The 26,013-nt window shown below is 40.1% G+C and overlaps 1 protein-coding gene across 1 annotated transcript in view; it reads left to right on the top strand.

The window, feature by feature from the left end:
* Positions 1-23,655, top strand: part of FAM83D (family with sequence similarity 83 member D) — a 28,579-nt gene extending 4,924 nt beyond the window's left edge. The window contains 5 exon segments of the mRNA XM_043987101.1: positions 16,910-17,081; positions 19,171-19,233; positions 19,236-19,293; positions 21,845-22,335; positions 22,338-23,655. Of these exon segments, the coding sequence (XP_043843036.1) occupies positions 16,910-17,081; positions 19,171-19,233; positions 19,236-19,293; positions 21,845-22,335; positions 22,338-22,852 (1,299 nt within the window). The 3' untranslated portion in view covers positions 22,853-23,655.
* Positions 23,656-26,013: the final 2,358 nt, after the last annotated feature.

The raw sequence follows: 26,013 nt of genomic DNA, 5'->3' as shown, positions 1-26,013 counted from the left end.
ACTAGAAGGCATATAGAAGAGGAATTAAGGTTATTTTCTGCGTCCTTCTATAGGACACAAGTAAAACCAACAAATTAAAGTTACAGCGAGACAGACTTTTTTTTTTTTAAGTGAAGTTTTATTAACATCTTTTGGGGTTTAAATCTTTTTCCAACTAACACATCTTCTTTCTCTCCCTACATCCCCATCCCCCACCCCCATTCAGAAGAAAATAAAAAACCAAAACCTTGCAACAAATATGCATAGTCACACGACACTAATTCCTACTTTGACCGTGTCCAAAAGAGATACCTCATTCTGCATCTCGATTGTCAGGATGGGTAATGTGTCCTCATGGGTCCGCTGGAATCATGGTTGGTCATTGTGTTGATCAGAGTTCTAAATCTTTCAAAGTTGTTTTTTACAATGTTATTGGATGAATTGTTCTCCTGTTTCTACTCCCATCATTCCGTGTCAGTTCATGTGTCTTCTGAATGCTGAAACCATTCCTTTTGTTGTTTGTTATAGCACAAGAATATACCATTCCATTAATATACCATCATTTCTTTAACCATTTCCCAGTTGATGGGCACCTTCTTGGTTTCCAGTTCTAAAAGAGCTTCTACATGTGGGACCTTTTACTTTTTTCTTCAATATAATACTTTTTGTTTTATATCACAGTCATTTCCAGATATATCCTGTTTGCTGCCAGACTTCTTCTGTAACTTAAAAAACAACATACCCACAGGCAGATCTTAACATGAAATAAGGAAAATTCCATGTTCCATATCCCAACTTTCCTATTCCCTCACCCCCAGTTGAGATCTATGAGATGGTAGGAAAAGACTGCCTTCTGAGGAAGTGAACTCCTTGTGCTAGAGCAGACAGGTAGGCCATCCTGGCACGGTTTTTGTGGGAGGGATTGTTGCAATCAGAAACGATGTTGAAATAGACAACCCCTTAAGGTCATAGTCATTGACACTCCCTAGTTGGACCAACTGGAGTAAGGGTTCATTTGTCTTTGAAGTGAAAACCAGATTCAGGCAACCCTGGGTATTCATGAATGAGGTCGGGATTTTGGGGGCCAAGAGTACATGTGGAGGGGGTGGGGAGAGGGAAGTATTGGGGCAGGAATGGAAGGAGGTGCTGAGGAGTCTCCCAGAAGTGGTAATGGTTAGTGGAAGGGAAGAGAGTGAGACCTGTCTGCAGCCCCTAAATAGCATCTAGGACTTGCTCTTTCCTTCCTGTAGACTGTACTAACTTGGCATTGAAGCAAGGTAAGGGGTCAGAGGGACTATGCAGGAAGTTGGATATATTAGATAATATCAAAGGAGACATCATAAAGAGAAATAGCCATTGGTAGCAGTTGTTTGGAAAGAGGAATGCCTGTGGTCACCTAGTTGAGTGGTTTTATTTTTCACAGACCTGGGCTGTTTTGCAGAGGATATGAGATAGCTGCTGCCTGTATGTCTTATTTCCTCAAGGAGACTGTAAGCTCTGTAAGGTCAGTGCCTCTGTCCATATTTCTTTGGATCCCTATAGCCCCTTTTATAGGTAGCTGCTAAATATATAATTTTTGTTTGTTTGTTTAGTTTTTGCTTTTTTGTGGGACAATGAGGGTTGAGTGACTTGCCCAGGGTCGCACAGCTAGTAAGTGCCAAGTGTCTGAGGCCGGATTTGAACTCAGGTCCTCCTGAATCCAGGGCTGGTGCTTTATCCACTGTACCACCTAGATGCCCTCAATAGGTAATATTTTTAATGAAATAAATACTACTTATTTAATATGAATCACCTCTCCCTTCTAAATCAGTATTGGGGTGTTCAGAGTTGACTTAATGAAGGAGATATAATACGTTAATGTTGTAGCTCATGATTTCATACTATGAAAGTGCTCTACATATGTGATCTCATTTGATACTCAAAGCAGCGATCTAAGGTAGTACAGTCAGACTCCCCAATCACACAATGCATCCTTCTTATTCAAACTATAATTTTACTCTTCAGCTACCACAGCTATTTTCTAAAGGCATCAATGGGGCTGAGAATATGCATTTGAACTGATTAGCAGTTCATTCCCTTATATGGTAACTTGGTCCCTCCAGTCCATAGAGAACCCATAGGGAACCGTGACCTCTAATTTTACTCTTCAGCTACCACAGCTATTTTCTAAAGGCATCAATGGGGCTGAGAATATGCATTGGTCCCTCCAGTCCATAGAGAACCCATAGGGAACCGTGACCTCTTCATTGGAGGATTTAGGGATAGCTTCTTCTTCTTCTTCTTCTTCTTCTTCTTTCTTCTTTCTTCTTTCTTCTTCTTTCTTCTTTCTTCTTTCTTCTTTCTTCTTCTTCTTCTTCTTCTTTCTTCTTTCTTCTTTCTTCTTCTTCTTCTTTCTTCTTCTTCTTCTTGCAGGAATAAAAGCTCAGATCTTATCAGGTTACATTTATAGTTTTGCGGCTTACATGTTATAAGGAAGTATTGCATTATCTCTCCTTCTTGGTTCCAAGACAAACAAGTGGTTTTGAAGATTGTAAGATTTCTCTGTCCAATACTAATAAAATCACTGTACCTAAAACAGCTGTCTCTATGAAATTTCTTGTCATGCTGTAGCATCTCTATTATTTTACTACCAAAGGGATGCTGGGAGGTTTCCTCACAGAGTTGTTGTAAAGATCAAATGAGAAACTGTGTAGAATGCTTTGTAAACTGCAAAGCACTATGTAAATATCAGCTTTTTATTGTCATTATCACATTACTTTATGAGAAGGAAGGTGGATGATTATACAAAATTCATCTTTCCTTGTTGCTTCCTGTAGCACATTGATTGTTCTGTCTCAATCTTCTTTTTTTTCTCCAATCACCTCTTAGGCCCTGTATGCATCCTGTTCATCCTTAATTTTGTTTGTATAGTGAGAGGTTTGTTTTTTGTTCATTTGGCACATTGGAAGATTCAGGAGCTGATGAATCAATTGCTGAAAAACCAAGAAAGAATGGAGATCCTAGAGAAGGAGAAGGGGGGAAACTTTGCAAAGTTACTGGTGGCATTTGTTTTCTCTTTTGAAAAATTATTAAAGTTGGGATTTTGTAGTTCCCTCATTTTCAGTTGTCTGACTCTTCATGAAAACCCCAATTGGCAAAGATACTGTATGGTTTGCCATTTCCTTCTCCAGTCCATTTTACAGATGAGAAAACTGAGGTAAACAGGGTAAAGTGACTTGCCCAGGGTTGCACAGCTAGTAAGTGTCTAAGGCCATATTTGAACTCAGGTCTTCCTGACTCCAGGCCTGGCACTCTATCTACTGTGCCTCCTAGCTACTCCAAAGATGGGATAAGGTAAACTAGAAGGAGACTATATTGGACTCCTTGAAAGGGGAATGTGTGGTTACAGCTTTGTAAAGCAAATTTATAGTTATGTGCAGTATTGTAAGAGCTTTCCAGTTCTAGGCCATCTTCTATCCCCTTATCAGATCATCCAGTTCAAAATTCTGCTTTCTTTGAGTTGCTTTTCCTGTTTGAGAACCTGCATTCTCCGCCTCTTTGCTTTGAACATAAGGTCCAAACTTCACCTTGACATTCTAGGCCCTCCATAATAGAAGCCACCCTGCCTCTCCACCCTTATTAGCTACTCCAGCCAGATAGGTCTTCTCATGTCTTTCAAATGCAGCGTGTTGATTCCCAGTGCTACACTTTTGTTTCTTTTGCCTGCTATTTCCAGCCTTGCCCCTTCTGTCTCTTATCCATATTTCAGGGTCCTGAGGTGTGGTAGGTAGAATAAGCTTTAGGCCTGGAATGAGAAGAAGCATTTGAGTGCTCGCTTTACCCATCCTTTTAGCTGAACTGTCCCAGCCATGGCGGAGCTATTAGGAAGTGTATGTGTACTCCTGGAGGTCAGGGAATATTTAAGTTTTTGGACTGTTTTATCTGGGTGCTTCCAGTGTCTGACATGGTGCTTGGGATGTTGTAGGATGTAGGATGTTTTGATAAGTGCTTGTGCAATCAGACTGAACTAGCCACCAGCTGTAGGCTCTAAGCATTAGAGATGAGAAATGAGCCCCCCCCCCTTTTTTTTTTGGTGAGGCAATTGGGGTTAAGTGACTTGCCCAGGGTCACACAACCAGTAAGTGTTAAGTGTTTGAGGCCAGATTTGAACTCAGGTCCTCCTGACTCCAGGGCTGGTGCTCTATCCACTGTGCTACCTAGCTTCCCCTCAATGAGCCCTTTTTTAAAGGAAGTACTGGCAGTTCTGCAGATTCGATATTTCTTCTCTTGCTTCTGTGCATCTGCACAAACCATCCGCTGAATGTACTTCTTCCTCATCCATCTCTGAGTCCTTGAGCTTTCAAGACTCGGCTCAGGTGCCATCTTTCCTGTGAAGCCTTCCAAGGTTTCCCTGTCTTTCCACTTCCAGTTGTTAGTGTTCAGGATCAGCAGGAGACCGGATTACTGAAGCCAATCAACACCACTCTTTCCTCCCTTGAGAACAGTGTGCCAGAAATGCAAAATCTCTTTTATGGATGCTGGCTGAATGTGGATCAAGGATAAAAGTCCAGCCCTGTGGTTTGGGAGGAGGAGTGAGAGGGAGGATGATTCCAAGGTCAGTAGAAAAATAGGCAGCCTTGCCCTGCAATGAAATTTAAAAAGGAAGTAATTGAGGTATGTGAGCATCCACTCATATTTATATGCTGTAGGTGCAATTAGAGTACAAGCTGACAGTTTGGAAGAGAATAGTCTTTGTTGTTGTTTTTTTTTAGTGAGGCAGTTGGGGTTAAGTGACTTGCCCAAGGTCACACAGCTAGTAAGTGTTATGTGTCTGAGGCCGGATTTGAACTCAGGTCCTCCCGACTCCAGGGCCAGTGCTCTATCCACTGCGCCACCTAGCTGCCTGGAACAGAATAGTCTTAAAGGAGGTAGTTTGATAGAAAACAGTCTCTATCATTTAGTCATGTATCCCCAGTGAACCATATATAGGGCTAGGGTAAAAAAAGCCAGGGAGAGTATTATCTAAGAAAGAAGCTGATCTGTCAAATCTGTACAAACCCAATGAAACAGAATTCTTACTGTTAGTTTCAGCTGTAATTTTGGTCCATCCTCTTGGTTAAATGCCCCCCTGAATCAGTGTCCATCAGGGGCAATGGCTCCCCAGTGTCTATAGAGTAACATGCAAACTATACAGCCTGGCATTTAAGACCCTTCACAGTCTGGCTCCACCCTACCTTTCTAGTCCTATTTTATACTATTTCTCTTCATAGACTTGTTTCAGCCATTACTAGCAGTTCCTCAATTTAAACTCTCCATCTATTGCCTCCTCTCAGTATTTTCCCAAAATATCCCCTCAATGAACTTCCTGTCCATCTTCCCCTCTTAAAATCTTTGTGTTCCTTCAAGGTTTGGTTCCAATGCCATTTCGACTTTAAAGTCTTCCATAATTTCCCTCCCTTCCCTCTCCCCATATGTTACCAGCATCCTCTCTCTCCTCAATTTTCCTTGTACTATACTTAACTGTGCATGGATTGTGTTTCCCCCTCCCACTCCTTTGCCCACTCCCTTCGTCTTCCATAAAGCACCCTGAGGGCAGGGACTATTTCCTTCTTGTATTTATCTTTAGCATTTAGCACAGAGTAAATTTAAGTGTTGTTTAACTGAATTGAATTACAAACAAGTTGTATTTCCTGCACAAATATATCTTTCTTGTAGTATAAATGGGGGCCCAAATTCAAGGCATCTATCTACCACTTAGGAGAAACATTGAATGGAAACACTGTATTCTTTTACATATTGGTTATGTAGGTCCATAACTGTCAGAACATCTGGTATCCCTAGAATGGGGGACTAAGGAGGGTGACATCTTAACTCATGTTTATGTGGTCACAGTCTTTAGCTATTTGAATGTAGCCACGTGTTCCTGGTCAAAAGAGGCCCTTTTGTTATGATCTCAACATCTGGGATCCTTTTGATAATTTAAGGGTTAGTAGGGGTTATAATTATTGATGAGCAAGTTATCTACTACTATGAGCAAGTTATCTACTACTTTAAGCAAGAGTGCAGACCAGTTGAGTAGCTATTGAGGAATCTTGTTGGAGGCCTCCATAGATGATGGGCAGTGCCTTGGTTCACCTAAAAGTTACACAACTGATCCTCTAAACCACAAAAACAGGATTTGAGCATAGTAATCAGTTACTCTTTAAATAAAATATTCCTAGAGATCTCAAGTGAATCACAATTATGACTTGGTAACTAATCAACTGAAATATAACCACTATTTTTGTTTCTTCCATGGTTTAATTGATGATTTCCTACCTATATATTCCTAAAGCTCTTATACAGTGGTTCTTATACAGCCCAAAGCCATCAGTTCCCATTTCCTATTTTTTTCTTTCCTTCCATTGCATTAGGTATTAAAGAACCTACTTAGTTGCTTTGTGATTCCTATACAGCTGAGATCCCACTTACAGTGGGAAGATTTCCCATGTCATCATCTTTTTAGATACTTTTCTTGACTGCAATATTTCAAGGATCTATGAGGAATCATGAGTCTCTGTCAAGACTTCCTCCACTGACACAGATTATAACTCCTGAACAACTCAGTGGATGATGATCTTCAAGAGATGCTGGGGTCCCTGTGATCAATCTGGAAACAAGTCTCTCTGCAAGTCACTCACTCAGTTGGGCCTTGGAGGATAGACATATAATCTGCCACCCAGCCTATACTTGAAGCCTTTCCAGCTTGGTAGGCTCTGCCAGAACCTCTCTGTGGAGAGCCATCAAAAAATATAGGGTAACCTCTACACCACAACAAGGAATCAGAGTAGAAATTTAATGAAGGATTTGGCCTAAGGGGAAGAAAAAAACCCACTAGTCTTTAGAGACCATAAGGTTTTAATAGTGATGCCTCTAAAAGTTATTTAGCTCTGAAGATCAAAAAACTCTCCCTCACTTATTTCACTGATATTGTTTAATGGATTAAACTATTTCATTTTTAAGCTCTTTAAGGGGATGGACCTTCTGTAGGGCTGTCATCATCATTATCAACACCTACTTATTGAGCATCTGTTCAACCTCTGGCTGGTTGCCGATTGATAAACAGATTGAGCAATTCTGGAGTATATAGCTGGATTTGTTGGATTTTTTTTTTTTTGCAGGGCATTGAGAGTTAAGTGCCTTGTCCAGGGTCACACAAGTAGTAAGTGTCAAGTGTCTGAGGCTGGATTTGAACTCAGGTCCTCCTGAATCCAGGGCTAGTGCTTTATCCACGGTGCCACCTCGCTGCCCCCATATAGCTAGATTTGTGAGCTAGCACTTACATGACCCTAGGCACTGTTGTAAGAAATACTTTTTCTTCCTACCAGAGACCAGGTTATTTCTTTTTTCTTTTTTTTAAATTTTTTCAGGGCAATGAGGGTTAAGTGACTTGCCCGGGGTCACACAGCTAGTTAAGTGTCAAGTGTCTGAGGCTGCATTTGAGCTCAGGTACTCCTGACTCTAGGGCCGGTGCTTTATCCATTGCACCACCTAGCTGCCCCCAGACCAGGTTATTTCTAAGCTTTTCTGAAATTGAAATGATCAAGCCAAACAGTAGCCTCAGAGTTTGGTTCAGTGAAGGGGCCCCAAGGGCTAAATGGATCCCAGTCCCTAGCTCCATTCTTATCTCAATCTGTTCTCTTGGAGTTCTGTGGTGCTAGAGTGAATTGGACGTATCAGGGCATAGAAGTCAGCAAGACCCAGGACCCTGCTCAATACTTAGTAGTTATGTGTCTATGGGCAAGACACAGCCTCTCTGGGCTTCACTTTCCTCATCTGTAAAACGAAGATATTAGTACAACTAGAATAGACTTCATAGGATTGTTGTGAAGCTGAAAGGAGATTCTATTTAAAATGTCTTGCCAAGTTCCATATAAATGTGACCTATTGTTAGGTGACATCTTCCTGGCTTCTCATGGTGATCTGTGGGCTGGGCTTGTGGAGCCTGAGTCCAGGCTCTTCCTGAACCCTGTAGCTTGAGCCTGAAAACCTATGGAATAGGTTAGGTTTTGTGGGAATTGACTTTATATTACCAGTTTTAACCCAAGTGACCTTAGATCATATCATAGATGGACTGGAATGAGACTCATTTTCCCAATTTTTTCCTACTTGATCAAGAAAATGTTTCAGGTAATAATGTGATTGTAAGAAAATTCCAAAGAGATTTGATCCCTATTGAATGAGGTGTGAGAGATGGCATAAGCCATGGGGGAGTGTGTAATTAGAAAGAATCAACTTCTGGGTTAATTATAAGACCATAGAACTGAGGGCTAGAAGGGGCCTCAAAGATAATCTAGTCTAACCTTATTTTAAAGGTGAGGAAAATGAGGCCTACAGAGGTAAATTAATTTTGCCCAGGGGCATCCAGGTAGAATTAGGCCTGATTCCAGATTTAGTGCCCTTTTCACTAGCCTGTATTTCTTCCATACTATTGACATTAAAACTAAATAGAAATCACAGGCAGAACACAGGTTTTTGCTACACGTTGTTTTCCTTTTTTTAAAGCCCCATCTTACCTATAGACTTTATGCTGGAATAATTTAAAGGGAATGTAGTCATGTACTGTCAATCCCTCTATTAGGTCAGCAATTTGTTTAATCCTCCACCCATCATGTAGCTTGTGCCTTCCTGGAGCGAGATTGTAACACCCTGTTTGAACAGAGGCTGTCAGCCCTTCAACAAGATATCTGAACTGTAATTTGTATAATGCTGATTAGAGACATTTTATGAAAGGTGTAGTGGATGGTTCTTGCTGTGAACTTCGTGGTAATCCAGAAAGTTAGGAAGCTTCTCCATGGGAAAAGCTTTTTCTAATGCCTTAATTCTAAAGATAGGCAGTTTCACAAATTATACATTAGAAGCCCCAAGGTAAAAAAGACTAAAACTGAGGGTTTTTGTTTTCTTCAAGTAATAAATGAAGTAATAGGCATACAGTTCCCAGACCATGGAAGCAATGACTTGTGCTGTGCTCTGTCTTAGGCAAAACCATGTTTGGAATATTATGGGTTTTAGTTGTGGGCGCCATGTTTTAGGAGGGGCTTTGACAAACTGGAGGATGGATGAGGATACAAAGGGTCTGAAAACCACATCAATGAAGGAATCGAGGTGTTTGGCCTGGACCAAAAAAAAAAAAAAGCCACATGGAGGCATAAGATCAGGCCCTTCTAGTTATAGGGTACACATTTAGTCTGTCTTGCCCCAGAAGCCAGACCTCTGACTAATGAAGTTATAGGGAAATAGATCTTTGACTCAATAAAAGGAAGATGTTAATAACCATTATGGCTAACAACGGACTACGATATGAAACCATGACCTCTCTATCCCTAGAAGTGTTCAGATAGATTCTAGATGTTCATCAATCAGGGAAGCTATAAAAGGGCTTCAGTGAGTGGGAAGCTAGATTATGTCCCCTCATATACTTCCCCACTACCACCCCTACCACCACACATACCAAGGTTGTTACTTCCAATACCTAAAAATCTGTGATCCTTGTTTTCTCCCTCATTTACTATTTCACATAATGAATGTCAATTAGGAAAGCTCCTGGCAAGTAAACTTTGGTAATTTAAGGAAATAGCATTTGGGCTCCTGATTAGTCAGCAGGTAACATTCCGTATCACAGGATGTTGAGTGTAGGACACAAATTATTGTTATGCCTTTGACAAATGCCTTCCTCTGGCAGAATTCCAAGTGTATTTGAACACATACTTGTTTCAAAGTTATGAGGTGGGGAGGGGAAACTGAGGCACTGAGGTAAGGAATGACTAACAGAGACTTCCTGTCTAAATTAACCGGAGAAAGAACTGGAACTAGAATAATTTTTCTACCCTGTAACCTTAGATTTAATATATCCCTCGAACAAAGCTCAGAAGGACTTAAATTCAGTCAGCCTTTATTAAGAACCTACTGTGTACTAGTATAGCACATACATTATTTCAAGAATAATGCCAATGATACAAAGATAAAACCAAACAGTTTCTGCCCTCAAGAAGCTTACATTCTACTGCTGGGCATGAACTATATAAAAATAAGCACATACAAAGTAAATATTTCCATAATTGTCATAGTACTGGGACTAGGCAAGATGAGAGGTATATATGTTCATCAGTTCAGGAGAGCTTTCCAAAAACCAGCCCTGAAATTGGCTGAGCCAATTTTTCAGACACATAATAGCTGTACATTAGACATGACTGAAATAATGCAATAGGCATCTGTATATTGCAAGTGTCATGGTGTAGGGCAGAAGTCCTCAAATTCTTTGGCCTCAAGAACCATTTTTACCTCCTTAAAGAGTATTGAAGACCCCAAAGAGCTTTTGTTTATATAGGTTATATTTATCAGTATTTGCCATATTAGAATTGAAACTGGTAACATTTGAAAATAATTGTTCATTTAAAAAACAATAATATACTCATTACATATCAATACAAGTATAAATTTGTGAGAATAACTTTTCTGAAACACAAAAAAAGTTTGGGAAGAGTGGCAGTGTTTTACATATTTTTTCAAATTTCATTACTATCTGGCTTAATAGAAAGCACCTGGGTTGTCATAACTACTTCTGCAACCTGTCAGTAGTTGAAGTATATGAAGAAAATTCAGCCTCACAGATATGTAGTTGGAAAGGAAAGAATTCTTTTAAAGGCAAATAATGGCTTAATATTATTATGAAAATAGTTTTGACCTTGTCCCCTGAAGGGGTCTTGAGGACCTGCAGGGGTTCACAAATCACACATTGAGATCACTATTTTACAGGTAATATCCCTGATCACTCAGAAGATCCACTATGCCTATGACATTTATTGTGTATGATTGACCTTGAGTAAATGATTTCTCCTCTTCAGGCTTCATTTTAAGTAAAACCAATAAACTGAACTAGAGGATGGCCAGGTGGTGTCTAACACCTTTAAAACAAAATGTTAAAAAAAGAAACAACCCTGATTCCAACATTTGTAGTGTTTTCTTGTATAGATCTTTGAATTCTTAAGAAGTTGCCTTTCTGTTGATCTTAGCCACTTTGGGATATTCTTTGCTCCTTAGGCCCTCCCCGCCCATGAGCCCTTCCTTGTAACAAAAGAAATAGTTTAATGAAACCAACCAACATATCAATTACATATGCACAAAGTATTCTATATCCTAATTCCCCCACCTTCTATTGAAAGGAAAAAAGATGCTTTTAGTCATCCATCCATCTCTTCAGAGATGGTCTTAAGCATTTTTACATCAAATGAAGTAATATTTGTAAAGTACTTAGCACAATCCCTGGCACATAGTAGGTGCGGGAAAAAAAAATGCTTGTTCCCATTTCTTCCTTACATCAAAGAAGCCAGCTAGTTATCTCCATTTTAGACAAAAGGAAAATATGGAACAGAAGATGGATAATTCTTTTCTTTTCAAAACTACTGCAGTACTGTAGTGGTCTCTAGTCTCAGATTCCCAAAGTAAGTCTCTAGCTATTTAGCTCATCCAATCTCTTCATTTCCTGGGCTGAAGTAGGACTTATCAAACAGAATAATTCAGAAATAACCTTCACTTTCCTAACAGACAAAACATATAGCTCATAGCTTTCATTGTTACTAGAATCAAAGTGATGTGAACTTTATAAGAATCAAGGCCCACCAGCCCTCCATCTGTCTGACTCTTAGCTAAGTGAACCTAGTAAATAGTTCAGCTGACTTCGTTAACATTAGCTATAGTAGTGTTATAACTCATGGGATATTTGCAAATCTGTATGTTTTTCTAGAGAAAGCATAAAATCCCAATTCCTCATTTATAAAATAGGGTTTGGATTAAACGATTTCTAAGATTTCTTTCAACTCTAACATTTTGCCATCCTGTGACCTAAAAGAACGGGTTCTAGCTTGTATGAATGAATGGGGAAATGAAGTATATTCTCAGAGTGGGGTGTGGCATGTACTAGGCTCTTTAGGGTGGAGTACTGCTTTTGCTTCTTTTTCTTAGTCTTTGTTAGATCTCGGGTAGTGGGAACTATCTATGTCTAATTTCCATTGTAGCTTAGGGTTTCTCATTTGGTTTTGGTCAATCAATTTGAAGCAATAGGTATTCCAAAGAGCCTGGTGAATGACTTATCTAGCAATATAATGGCATTAGGAGGAAGTCGCAGGGAAAACAGATTCTTTTATCAAGGTTCTGCAAACACCCAGCCATATTTATTTCATATTCTGGGCAAGCATGAGTTATCTAGTAGACATCTAGGTAGAAAACCAGCAAGAAATACCACCCCTCATGAGAGATTAACAGCCTTCTAATGAGCTTCTCTAAGACTAGAATTTCCCACTCTGAGACATTCATTTAACAGTCTTTATGTACAGATTTTAAGGTACAAACAAAATGGAAAAAGGAAATCTTTAAGACTCTCAACGAGACCCAATAGAGTATGTGGGCCGATTTTTATATCCATCACTTTCACAGTCCAAATGGAAGAGGGTGTGATATTTATGAAGCCAATGAAATTAATAGTGAGCAAGAATGTAATGCTTAATAACATAATGGCATTACTCATGCCTTGTTCTATTGAATGGCGAATCAATATTTGATTTGGAAGGAAGCTTGCACTTCTTACCTCACTTTTAGAGAAGCCCCACTATTTCCCAATTAGTTTTGAAACTTGGCAGTTATTTTGCTTTGGGGAAATCAGTTTATTCTTTCAAGGTTAGAATCCAAAGCCACCCAGAGCCCTTCCTTGCCTTGAGGCTAGGAAAATCTATAATGAAGTACAATGAAACTTTCCTTACCCTTTCAAAAGATTGGGGGGGGGGGGGGGAGAGTAAGCATGGGTGAATCATTTTGACATCCAATAGATTCAAGTGATATGAAGATATTGATTTTGTGAGACCCAATTCCCAGGTATTTAAAAAAAAAAGAATAAAGCATTTCATGATAATACTTGAAGGCCTTGATCCTGGAGTGATATACTTGGGCTCAAGTCAATTTAGTAAGCATTTATTTATTAAATAGTTAAGTATATAACAACAATAGGAGAAGATGGATTAGTATAAGGTCAGGCAGGTGGTGGAGCAATTAAGTGAGGAGGTAGAAAATAAATGAGATTATAGAAACTTGACATTCAGTCCTTGCTTTTATCCCATAATAGATGTTTATAGACTGCAATTGAAAATTTGTGATGCTCTCCCCAGTTTAGTAATACTATCCCATTTCCTACTGACACATTTCTAAATCCTGTCTTCCATTTCCTGGAACAGCTGCTTTTTAGGGAGATTGGAGGGGGTAGCGAGGAGGAAGATGACCAAAGAGAATAAATACTCAACTTTCCCAGACCTGGGCAGAGCAATGAATCTCAGGTACTTTGCCCAAGTAGACAAAAGGCCTCTGTTTTTGGTAGCTGATTGGTAAGACGAACAGCCAAGATCTACAGCTTCCAATGACTGTGGTGAAAATGAAATGTTAATCCTTTCTTAACTTTGGCTTTAGGTGAGTAGTTAGCTTTCTTTGCACAGACTTGTACAGGTTCTTAGCATGTAAGCATCACCTACACAAACTTGTTGGAAAGTAATGCTGTGCCACAAGGTAATATTCCCTTGAAGCCCCAAAAGGCCATGACTAGTAGCTTCAAGGCTAGTGCCAAGTCTTCTCAGCAGACTGAAAGCTTTTAGCTAATGTGTCCCCACTGGAGAAGCAACAAAGTATGTTGAATAACCTAGGAGGCTGGAAAGCCTGAGGTCAGCTCCTACCTTCCAACATTTTCTGATTTTGTGATTTGAGGGAAGACATTGAACCTCTCAGTGCTCAAGGCACCTTCTCTCTAAGACCAAGCTATCTCCTGCATCAGTGAAGGAAGTTTCTATGCTGGGATGACTGAAGTGGATAAAATCACAGGTATAGCACCTGTTCTTGTTCTTCCAGCCTTCCCCTCTCCTCCCCCCTACCAAAGCATATGAGCTATGAATTGGTTTGAGTATTCTAGAAAGTAATTTGGAATTATGTAAGAAAAGTCACTAGGGGGCAGCTAGGTGGCGCAGTGGATAAAGAACCGGCCCTGGATTCAGGAGGACCTGAGTTCAAATCCAACCTCAGACACTTGACACTTACTAGCTGTGTGACCCTGGGCAAGTCACTTAACCCCCATTGCCCTGCTAAAATAAAAAAAAAAAAAAAAGAAAAGTCACTAGGTTGTTCATCTACTTGTTGACTCAGAGAGTCCTCTGTTGGAACTATTCCTCTGATTATTGACATTAAGATCTGTTTTCGAATCCAGCTTTGATCTTGGCAAGTCAATTAACCTCTTTAGACCTCAGCTTCCTCATCTGTAGAATGAGAAGGTTGGACTTGATTACTTACAAGGTTCCATCAAGCTCTAAACCCATGACCTTATATAGAGGCCATCAGCTTAGAGGTGATCTTTGGATTTCGAGCTGGAAAGGACCTTATAAATCATCTAGTTCATGCTCTTCATTTTAGAGGAGGCAACCAAAGTTCAGAGGAAATGAAATGATTTGGCTAAGGTCAGACAGCTATTAGGTAGTAGAGCTACTTGTGATTTGAACCTAGGACTTTTGACTCTAAATCTAGTGTTCTTTTACCATGTTGCTTCTCTATATAGTTAATGGCATTAGATAGGAAAGATGAATGGCATGGAAATGGTTCCCAAGTTTCTAGCCTGGGAGTCTAGAAGAAGGATGGTACTACTGATAGAGGAAGAACTAAATTGAGGAGTAAGTATAGAGAAAGAAGGACCAGAGTCTTTGGGAACATCCAGGGTTAGAAATTGGAAGAAAGAAGAGCCAACAAAGGAAGTGAGAAGGGAATGACTGGAGAGGGAAAGAAGGGGAAGTGTAACAAATCCAAACAATATACAATGATACAAAGTCCGAGGAGGAGAACTAAAGAAAGGCCCTGAATTTGACCTAATGGTCATGGTGACTTTTGAGAGAGTGGTTTTGGGAAGGGAGTCAAAGTTGAGTCCGGTTTGCAGGACTTTCACGAAGGAGTGGCTATTGTTCAGCTTTCATTTCCAGAGGACATCACAGGTGGTCTTGATTTGCTTGTGAACTGATTTGAGTGAGACAGGCTTTCCCAGAGGCCTCAGTCTCAGTCTTCTGGAGTCAAAGTCTAGTGGCAGGACAAAATTCAGAACGGCCCAGGATGCAGTGGATGACCTTGGCCCCTTCAATGTCTGACCAAGCTCTAAGAACTTCACAGCACCTGTTTCAGCTGCCTTCATGGCCAGTGGAAGAAATTGTTTTCATTCCACAGGGGGCCGACTTCACGTGCTTGGAGTAGATAACCCCCTAACTCACACATGGGTTGGAGGCCCGTTGGTTACCTCAACCTGGTTTAGCTTGTCTGCCAAGACAGTTTACTGGGGTGTGGTTGCTACCACGTTACAGCTTCTTGGAGCCACAGGTGAGAGTTAGATGGCAGGTGGACGGGAAAGATGGATGAGCAGCCCTCAAAAATGCTTGGTAAGCCCTCATACTGGAGGGGCTAGTCCTCCCTGAACATCCCATTGTCAACAGGCAATCACAGTGTCATGAGACTAATGTAAAAACCAGGCTTATTACAAGAGAAATGAACATGCATGGGAACCCAGAAGGTTCCCAGTATTTACAGAAGTTTATATTTTTATAGTAGCAGGACAAAGGAAGGAGGGGATACCAGAAAGGAGTGTGTGTGACATGGGAGGGGGGATATGCAGCAAAGGTGGGGAAAAAAGACAAGACCACTCCCAATGGGGAGGAGCAAGGTGAGGATGGCAAAGGCTCGTTCATTTCCCCTTGGGAACTGCTAGACAATGAAGATAGGAGGCTCTACTTATCTGCAAAGGACCCCAGTTGAATGAGCATTATTCCAGCCTGGCACAGACTGGCTGGTGCCTGTCTTACCTCCCAAGGACACACAGGGAATTCAGCTTGGGCTACAACAACAAATTATGTCCGCTCAGGAGGAGCTTCATCCCTAACACACTCAGGTCCTCCTGCATGTTCTTGGTCCAGTGTTTCTGGGTAATATGGCAACTCAAAAAGACAAGTTCAGGGGACCCCTTAACAGTCCTTAATACCATACACTACCTTATACCCTAGTAGGTGTATATTAGAACTGAATGTGGCAGGCATAAATTACATTTAAGGAATTTGGAAGCAAAAAGAAAATTGAAGGATAGCTAGGTCATGCAACAATTTTGTATTTAAACATAGGAGTACCTGAGTTTTATTAGGAAACATTTGTATGGTGGGAGCAAGAGTATAGGAATGTGACCTCGCTATCACGGTTAATGTAAACAGCAAAGAAAGCTTCATCCCATGGGAAAACCTTGCATGACCATGGGCCATCTTAGGCACTAAGCCTTCTTTGTTCTGTTTCTGTATACCATCTGGCCTGGCCTGGGTGTGGTATAGAGATCTACTACCGTCTTGTCGCCTCCCAAAGCTAGCCTTGGGAGTAAACTCCCCCAATAAATCTATCTACCACCAACCCCTGAACCCCAAACAGCACATTTTAAGATATTGGACAGACTTATAATGAGCATATTTAATAACTGGATTACAAAGGAGATATTGGGATTAGTCAATTGAGAAGAAGAAATGGAAAATGTTGATGCGCAGTTGGATAGGTATTGGGGGGTTAAAATCCCTTCCATCTCCTCCCAGCTAGGGAACACAGTCTTGGTTTTTTGGTTTTTTGTTTGTTTGTTTGTTTTGTTTTTTTTGTTTGCGGGGCAATGGGGGTTAAGTGACTTGCCCAGGGTCACACAGCTAGTAAGTGTCAAGTGTCTGAGGCCGGATTTGAACTCAGGTCCTCCTGACTCCAGGGCCGGTGCTTTATCCACTGTGCCACCTAGCCACCCCCGGGAACACAGTCTTGACAACCAGATATGCCATTTACCTTGCTGGGAAGTAACAGCTCTGTTCCCTATCTTTCTACCTTGCCATAGGTTATTGCTGTGGTTATGGAGTCATTCACAGATATTGACATCTTCAGAGACCTACAGGAAGTATGTAGGAAGCAAGGGGTGGCCGTATACATCCTTTTGGACCAGGCTCTGATCCGTCACTTCCTGGACATGTGTGTGAATCTAAGAGTTCATCCTGAACAGGAAAAGGTATGTACCAAAGTGTCTATGGTAAGGGAAAATAGATTTCCACTGACTATATTAATTCATTTTGTCAACTTATAGGTTCTTCCTATCTAGGAGATTAATTAATACTGTGGATCTTTTAGTGAGCTTTTGTCCTGAAAGCTACCTTGAAAGTATCTAGAAGCTACCTTGGAACTAGTCACATTTATTTCTTCATTGAGTAGACTTCTAATTTCATGTGAAATTAGAAACTTTTTTTTCTTGATTCTGATCATGATTAAAATTTAATATGCATTTTGAATTTAAAACTTGTAGACATAAACAACTGGTTCTTTTACTTGGGAAAAAAATAGCTAGCTTTTAAAAATACATGAATTAAGGTTTGTAAAACACTTGACAAATTTTAAGCCATTTTATCCCCACAACAACCCTGGAAGGGGGGGGGTGTAAATGCTATTATTATCCCCATTTTACAGTTGAAGAAACTGAGGCAAACAGAAATGAAATGACTTGCTTAGAGTCACACATTCAGTAAGTATCTGAGGCCAGATTTAAACTTAAGATTTCAGAATAAGCATATTCATCTTATGTTAACATAAAAGAATCTTGGCCCAGACCTGTGATTTTAATACAGAAAACTCCCGGTGAGGAAACTCCCTCCACCAGTGGAGATATGTTACTTGTTCTACAACTTATAGTCTTGGAGTTTCTTGGGGACTGAGAAGTTATGACTTGTCCAGAGCCATACAGAGAGTACATATCAGAGGTGAGACTCAAACCCAGGTCTTCCTTATTCTGAGGCCATATCTTTATTCAGTATGCCATGTTGCCTCTCAAAAAGGATCTTATTGCCAGCAAAAAGTAAAATTAGAGCAACGGTTTTAAAATACACAAGTCCTAGGATTCAGGAAGGTTGGCTTCTGGCTCCCATCTGTTGTTTACTACTTAAGACCCAAATGTATCTGCTTTTTTATTAAATATTTCTGTTTGCAGAGTTTGGGGAGCATTTTTACAAGAGCTTCCCCACCTCCCCCTTCCTGCTATGATAAAGAAACTAAGGAACAAACCATTAAGGCTTAAGTTCCCAATCTTCTTATTCAACCGAGCAGGTTATCCCAGTCCCACAGTTTGGAAGGAAAACTGACATCAAGTCTGAAATAAGACAGTGAGGCTGTTGGAAAGACCACAGCCTACAGCAGGGCCAGCACCCTCCTTAAGGTGCTGCTGGCAGCACTGCAGCCCATGAGGATGAGTGTAGCATTAGCTAATATACTTAAGAACCCTATTCTGCACCACATTGCCCCTGCCCATTTCATTATGGTGCTGCTCTCCATGTTGCTATGCCTTAGTGGTAGACAGCTTTCAACTATATTGTAGGTAATTTTTTTGTGACTGTAGATAGGATTCAGAAGAATAGACATGGTGTTGAATTTAACTTTGCAGTTTGGGGGGGGGGGGTGTGGGGGAATTGGAGAGGGCTCCCAAATGATGATTTTCTATTACTTGTCTTTATTTTTCTTTTCTAAAATTTTTTCCATATTTACCATGATTTGTTCCAAAATTAATTTTAGGCTTGGGCTTTCTGCTGCTGATGAAGCAGATATACAGAAACTCTAAATACCTTGTTTTGAGTGCATTATAAATAGACAATATGAATGTTGAGAGAGTGGGCTGGATCTGAGATGTCAAACACCAGAATGCAGTCCACAACACTTCAGATTATACTGGAACCAGATTACAATGTAATTGGGAAATATTTAACAAAATAAATAAAAATACAATAGAACATAGATAATGGTAATATGTGGATTTCCAAGTCACTATGCAGCCTGCAGGGATCCTTCTGTACAGTTTAGTGGTCTTGTTTCTATTTGAATCTGACTCAATCACTGGTCTAGATGGAGGAGTGGCACAAGGCAATACCAAGTGAGAAATTGGATTTGATCCTGAAACATAGATTGGCAGTTATGCCATGTGGGTGTATGTAGTTACCAGCCATTTGTCTGCCAACAAGTAGGCCTGGTTGGTGACTATGAATCAATCTTGTCTTATATTATTGGTATGTTGGATAATAATAAGCTTATCTAGTTTCATAAGATTTTTTTCTCCCAAAACAGCTTATGAAGTTCGAACTATTACTGGAAAATACATACTATGCAGGTCAGGCACTAAGATTGTTGGAAGATCCATGAAAAGTTCATGTTGATTGATGGCATTAGAGTAGCAACTGGCTCTTATGGGTAAGTGTCAAACTCTTGAACTATTAACTACAAATTCTTCTGAATTAAAATTTTTTGCAACGTTAGTTTTTTCCCCATAGTAGTTATTTGAAATATGAGGGCAGGCTAGGTGGCGCAGTGGATAGAGCACCAGCCTGGAGTCAGGAGTACCTGAGTTCAAATCAGGCCTCAGACACTTAACAATTACTAGCTGTGTGACCCTGGGCAAGTCACTTAACCCCAATTGCCTCACTAGAAAAAAAAAAAGAAAAAAGAAAATAATGAAATACTTTGATTCTAGAAAAGAGAGACAGCACAAAGTAGTATGTAGAAAGTTGCCTTAGAGTCTAGAAGATCTGAGCTTCTAGTCTTGCCTCTGGCACACACTGGCTGTGTGACTCTGAGCATGTCACTTAACCTCTTAGTATGCAAGGCAACTTTCTAATACTGTAAATTGGAGAATACTTGGTCAATTTGTATTGATGACAAGAATTTCTTCACTGAATTCCCCTACACCAATGAAATCATGAGTCTGAGCCACCTCCCCCCTCCAAAAAAAAAGTTCTAGAAAAAAATCTGCAGTTTTGTCAAGAGTAATTAATAACTTTACAAATACAGATTTGTACCTCTTCCACACCTTAGAGTGTTGTGAATTAATGTGGCCCCCAAAAATCATTCTCTGATGGTCAGCTTTCTGGTTCTATATCTTCCCATAATTAGGTTGGTTCCAGGACAGAGGACACATAGACCATTACAAGATTAATACTCAAATTGTTTTTAGTTTGATGATTTGCTAGAGCTTGCATTCTGTGAGTAGAAACTTTGTGACCCCCCAGAGTTACACCATACCACATTGTGTTCTACTCTTCTCTCCCCCACTATTTTTATAGTTATATTTATTTATAGTTTGGGAAGTTGAGGCACAGAAGTGGTGATTGGCCCTAAGATCACACAGTGAGTTTTTAGTATCATTTCTGATAGGCCAAGGAAGGCTGAAATTGAGCATCCATGTTTGTCTGTGCTCTCAACACTTTCCTCTGGGCCTTTGGTTGCCTATAGTAGCTCTTAATTCCTCAAACTTGTAAACACCAATGAGAAGGTAAGCCTAGACTTTGTATAAAAAAACAAACTGGGCTGTTAGCTCTTTCTTGCTTGTCCTTGGTTTTCTCAATCTTGTCCCAGTTGAATCCAGTTTCTTATTGTTGAGAAGTGCTCAGTAATGAGGAATTCAGGAGAAGCCTAGGTTGAGCCTTTTGGAGTGAGGAAAAGTGGGAATAGAGGAAGGAGAGATGGTAGAAACAACTGTGCTTAGTTTCTAACTAGGCAGATTTTTTCCAATTCAACATTATCTGTAAAACAGAAGCATTTACTTTGACACCACAGCCCTCAAGTCATTTAGCACATCTAGTACAATGACTAGCACTCCAGAGGAGAGCTTTTAGGGGCAGCTATGAAGGAAAGAAATTGAAAAAGAAAAATCAATAGCCTTTCTTACCTTAGTCTAGAAGGGAAGGTGTGGGCTCTCACCTCCATCGTTTGTTCTGACAGTAGTAGCTCTTCTCAACAGAGAGGGATAGGAGACCAAGGATTAGAATATGAAAAGGTAAAGATAAATCAGTATGTAAACAATAATTATTTTTAGGAGTTGTTACATATAATTTTTACAAATGAAAACGTAGTCCCAGCAGCGATTTAGACCATATTTCTACTCGACTATTATTAGATATTATGGTACTATAAATGAGTGTTGTCCTTTCACACAGGGTAAGACTTGGGGGGTGCTACATACTTCTTCCAGTAGAGCTCCCATTACTCAAAGTATTTCTAGAATTCCTTTTTGGAAATTGCCTTCATGGTCTGTGGTATGTTCTTTTTTAAAAAATCTGTGCATTGGGAGGAAACTTCAGCCCTTCATGAGATTTGGGAGTTTTAGAAACAACCAGAAATGTGTTATAGTTAAGTTAGGAGTCAGAAGCATTGAGTTTAAATTCCAGATCTCCCATAATTATTTATCAAGTTATTTTACCTCTTTGGGATTCAGTTCCCTCATCTGTAAAACAAAGGAGTTGGATACACAATCTCTAGGGTCACTTTCAGCTCTTATGATCCTATGAAAACATGTGACAAAATTGAAAAATAATAATACCTTTAGGCCAAAAATTATGTACAATTGATGCACATTGAAAATGCAATTGATTTTCTTGTGTCTTATAAATTGTTTCTAAAGATGTAATCCCCAAAGAGAAATGCCATTCGTGTTGCTTGTGCTCGAAACATTCTTGTGATAAGCATATGGTCACCTAAGGCTATTAGTCTGAAGGGGAAAACACTCAGACATATGAGTTCTTTTACTTTTGCTCTTTAAAAAAGGCATTATTTTACATTCATACCTGGTTTCTTCTGTGTGTTTGTAATCCAAACCTGATTTTAATTTACATTTCTGGTAGTTATGATACCACTACAGTTTTAATAGCACAAATCTGCTGGCATCATGCCTTGTATCATATAAGTACAATTAAGTTTTTCAAAGTAATGATTTTTATTTTTTTGTTTTTTGTTTGTTTGTTTTTAGTTTTACCTGGACTGATGGCAAATTAAATAGCAGCAACTTGGTAATTCTGTCAGGTCAAGTGGTTGAACATTTTGACTTAGAGTTCCGGATCCTCTATGCCCAGTCAAAGCCAATCAGTCCTAGGCTCCTATCCGTCTGTAGGAGCAGTGACAAGTTTGACCATCTGATCAACAGAAAACCCCTGTCTAAGGAGCTCACTTTGGGAAACCTCCTGAGGATGCGGCTAGCCAGGCTCTCCAGCACGCCCAACAAAGTTGATGTGGGTTCAGAGGCACCTGGGGAAGAGAAGATGGAAACCAACTGCTATGATCTAGAGACTTCTACCATTAGTGAGGAGGACTGCCTAGGTCAAGAGGCTGAGCTTGAGTTCATAAAGGCAAGCGATGTCTCCACTCAAACAGAGCCATGGGAGAAGATGCTGGTGACAAGCATGTGTGATGTGGGAACCCAAACTTGTGTTCCTACGGCGTGTAATGGAACCCAAACCTTGGTTGCACCAGGTGACCGGCTCACAAAACAACGGTTTTGTCCAAGTCTATCACCACCCAGACTGTGAGTGAAGCTGGGGAACCGTCTTTTTCTCAGGGGACTCGATCGAAAGATGGATCACCAGCATCTAAAATGTCCACTGCTCCATCTACGTCTTCCAGTGTGAGGTCCTTTTCTTCTTTGTCTTCCCAAGGCTCTGTGGCAAGCTCTGTTGGCTCCCATTCTTCCACTAGAGCCACCGAGTTTCTGAATCCTGGGTATCCGAAATACTCTGGCAACCCCAAGCTAGATGTGTGCTTGAGGGACTCTTTCCGAAATTTGAATAAAGAGAGAGAGTTTCACTTTGCTGGCATCAGGTCCCGGCTTAACCACATGCTGACCTTGCTGTCCAGGAGAACAGTCTTGGCTGAGAGCTACCTGGGCTGTAATCCTGGGAGTTACACCAGAACACCACTTAGTGGAGTTGGCAACAGTTTACTTGCCATTCGGGATATTGCACTGTACCCTTCATACCGGTGACTGATGCTTCTTGTTAGCTGACTTTGGGCATAATACCATAATGAGCTCTGGGCAGCAGTGCTGCAGGTCTTGCCATGGGGGCCTCCTTCTGCAGACTGCTGAAGTCTGTGTTTCTGATTTCAAATGCCTTATGTGCCAAGGTGCCTTCCTTTACCTTGTAAAGCATGAAATCTTAGCCAGCCTATTTTCTTTGAATCCTTTGTAGAGTATGTTCTTTTAAATGATGTGGATAACTTTATTTTATGTTGACTTGTACAGTTCTTATGTTGGTTGCTGTTGGAACTTTTTTTTTATGGGTTACTATTTAGGGGGTTATTGGTATATTCAGGATTCAGGCAAGACATAGAAATGCACTTGGGGGATTTTCCTTGTATGGATGTTACTGTATTCTATTTTAGACACCAATGCTCTTATTATACATCTAATGCTGTTATTTAAAAGACAAAATAAAACGGTTCCTTAGATCAGAATGAATTTTTTTTCTTTTTAACTGTATATTCTTAGTATTAAATAAATATTCATGTGGATAGAACTTGTGTTTGATTACTTTGGCATAGATTTATAAGAACCAACTGTATATTTAATGTTGGGATATTTCATGAGTTAATGAACAGCTAGATAACTAATTAATAAAACTTATTTGCTATTGGGGGGAAAGAAATTGATAATTCTAACAGAGGCTGGAACTTAGAGATTCTTGGAGAGGCAGCACAGAATCCTGGATAGAATGCTGAAGGACTTTTGTTTGATTCCCACCTCATACACTTGCTAGTTATATGACCTTGGGCAATTCACCTACCTTCTCCAAGCCTCTATTTCCTCATCTGTAAAAAGGGCTTATGTGAGGTTCAAATAAAATCTCATGTGTAAAGAGTTCCAAATCTTGAAGAGCTATCATTACCATAATCATAAGAAAATTTAAATATGAGGGTAAGATCTTTATTGGCATTATGAAATGGAGGATTAAGACTATGCTCCAGATAAGTGCTTATAAAACTATAAAACTGTACAAGTGCAAGCTACTTAAATAAAAAGCCTGCCAGAAAAATTAGGCAAGCCTTTGTACTTTGGCTTTCTGTGTGTGTGTGTGTGTGTGTGTGTGTGTGTGTGTGTGTGTGTGTGTGTTAAGTTTCTTAAACTGAACTTACAAGGGTCTGAGGTTTTCCCTTTTGCTTTTCTTTACTTGGCCAGTGCTTTCCTGTATTAAGATCTGTCTTGAACTCTAGTGGCACTGAAGGAAGGACTTCATCAGATGGGTGTACTGACTACATACAGATTGAGCAATTTACATACAAGTTCAGGGGGAAGCCAAGGACACTGACAATTATCCTAGATTCCAGTGGCAGGCAATGCAACTGGTTTCTACACCCTACTAATCATGATTGGTATGGCTGTGGAATTTTGTTTTTTGGTTGTTTTTTTTTTTTTTTTTGTCTAGTTTCCTTCCCCTGCATAGATAAAAGGAAGGAAGAGACTTAAATGTTCACTTCCTCCTTCACCTGACTCACCGGTACCAAAAGCTTTCTACAACAGTGATATTGTACTGTCTTTCACATACAAAGATAATGCTACTGAACCATTGTCATTAGAACATTGTGAGGTTTTTTTGTTTTTTTTTTTCATACATTCATCAGAGAGATGTATGGCTGGAAAAAAAAAGGTTACTCGGTCACAATGGAAAAATAAGGCTTAAGAGAGGGATAGCTCTTGGGCTCAATTAGCATCTGTAAAACGTCAAGTGATCTATAAAAAGGCTCCTGGCACGTTAGGTACACCCTCTGTCAAGAAATTATGGAAAGACATAGGAGTCCCACTAGGTAGGCAGGGATTGATGATGGGTTGTGGTCACCATTGTAGGAAATACCCACATCAATGAGATCACAAGGCAACAAAGTTCTCTTTGTGATCAACGATGTGTTTTTGTAGGAGGCTTACCCTGCTATAGAGACAGTGGAATATAGTAAAGCAAACTAGCCCATTCCTGAAGCTCAATCATGTCCTCAAGAGTATCACACTGTGAATGAATGAGCTGAGAATTCAGTTCCACAAACTGTTATTGAAGCTCTCTCCTGGGCTAAATGTTGGGAGGTAAACCTGTTTTGATCTATGAGAAAGAAGATTGCTCCCCAAACATCTAGATAACTGAACTGTTAGCTTTTCATTCTAATACTTTGGAGTTATGTGGATAATTCCATATGTCATATTCACTTACCAAAAATCTATTTTTTGTCTCTTTATTGTGGTTTTATCCATTTTTTTAAATCCCTAAATAGAATCTTAGGCCGTGGCTGATCATTGGCCCTATTGAACTGGGATGAAGGAGGACTACTGCTTCCTTCTACCCTCAAATTGACAGAAGGTAGTGAGTTAGGTACAAAGAAATGGCCTGTTACTAATGTCTTTAAGAAGAGGCTGAATTGGGGGCAGCTAGGTGGCGCAGTGGATAGAGCACTAGCCTTGGAGTCGGGAGTACCTGAGTTCAAATCCAGCCTCAGACACTTAACACTTACTGGCTGTGTGACCCTGGGCAAGTCACTTAACCCCAATTGCCTCACAAAAAAAAAAAGAAGAGGCTGAATTGCTACTTGTTTGTGAGATTGTAGAGAAGATTCTTGTTAAGAGTCCTTGGCTTCTTCCTGTACCTGTCAAATGCTTAAGTTCAGGTTGGACTAGGTGGGTTATTAATAGAGCCCTACCAACTCTGAGATTCTATCATGTAGCTAGATGATAGATTGGTTCTTGTTATCTTATAAGGTGAAGGTGCTTCCTTGAGAATGTCACAGTCAGTGCAAGACCATAAATAATTAAAAATTTTAAGTTATCACGTGCTTTTAGTACTTAAAAAAAAAAAAGAAATAGGCTGTGGAGAAATATTTTAACACAGTTTAAGATATTTTCCTCCTGTAGCAGTGATGTTCCCAGGCTATCATTTGTTGTTCAGTCGTTTTTGACACTTCGTGACCCCATTTGGGGTTTTCTTGGCAAAAACACTTCCTTTTCCAGCTCATTTTATAGATGAAGAAACTGAGGCAAGCAGGGTTAAGTGACATGCCCAGGGTCACACATCTGGTGAGTGTCTGAGGCCAGATTTGTACTTGGGAAGACTGGGTTTTCCTGACTTCAGGCCCAGCATTCTATCCACTATACCACCCAGCTGCCCA

Source organism: Dromiciops gliroides, chromosome 2, assembly GCF_019393635.1.
Source record: "Dromiciops gliroides isolate mDroGli1 chromosome 2, mDroGli1.pri, whole genome shotgun sequence".
Classification (NCBI taxonomy): domain Eukaryota; kingdom Metazoa; phylum Chordata; class Mammalia; order Microbiotheria; family Microbiotheriidae; genus Dromiciops; species Dromiciops gliroides.
Note: the sequence above shows the minus strand (reverse complement) of the source record. Positions and strands in the feature narration are given on the sequence as shown.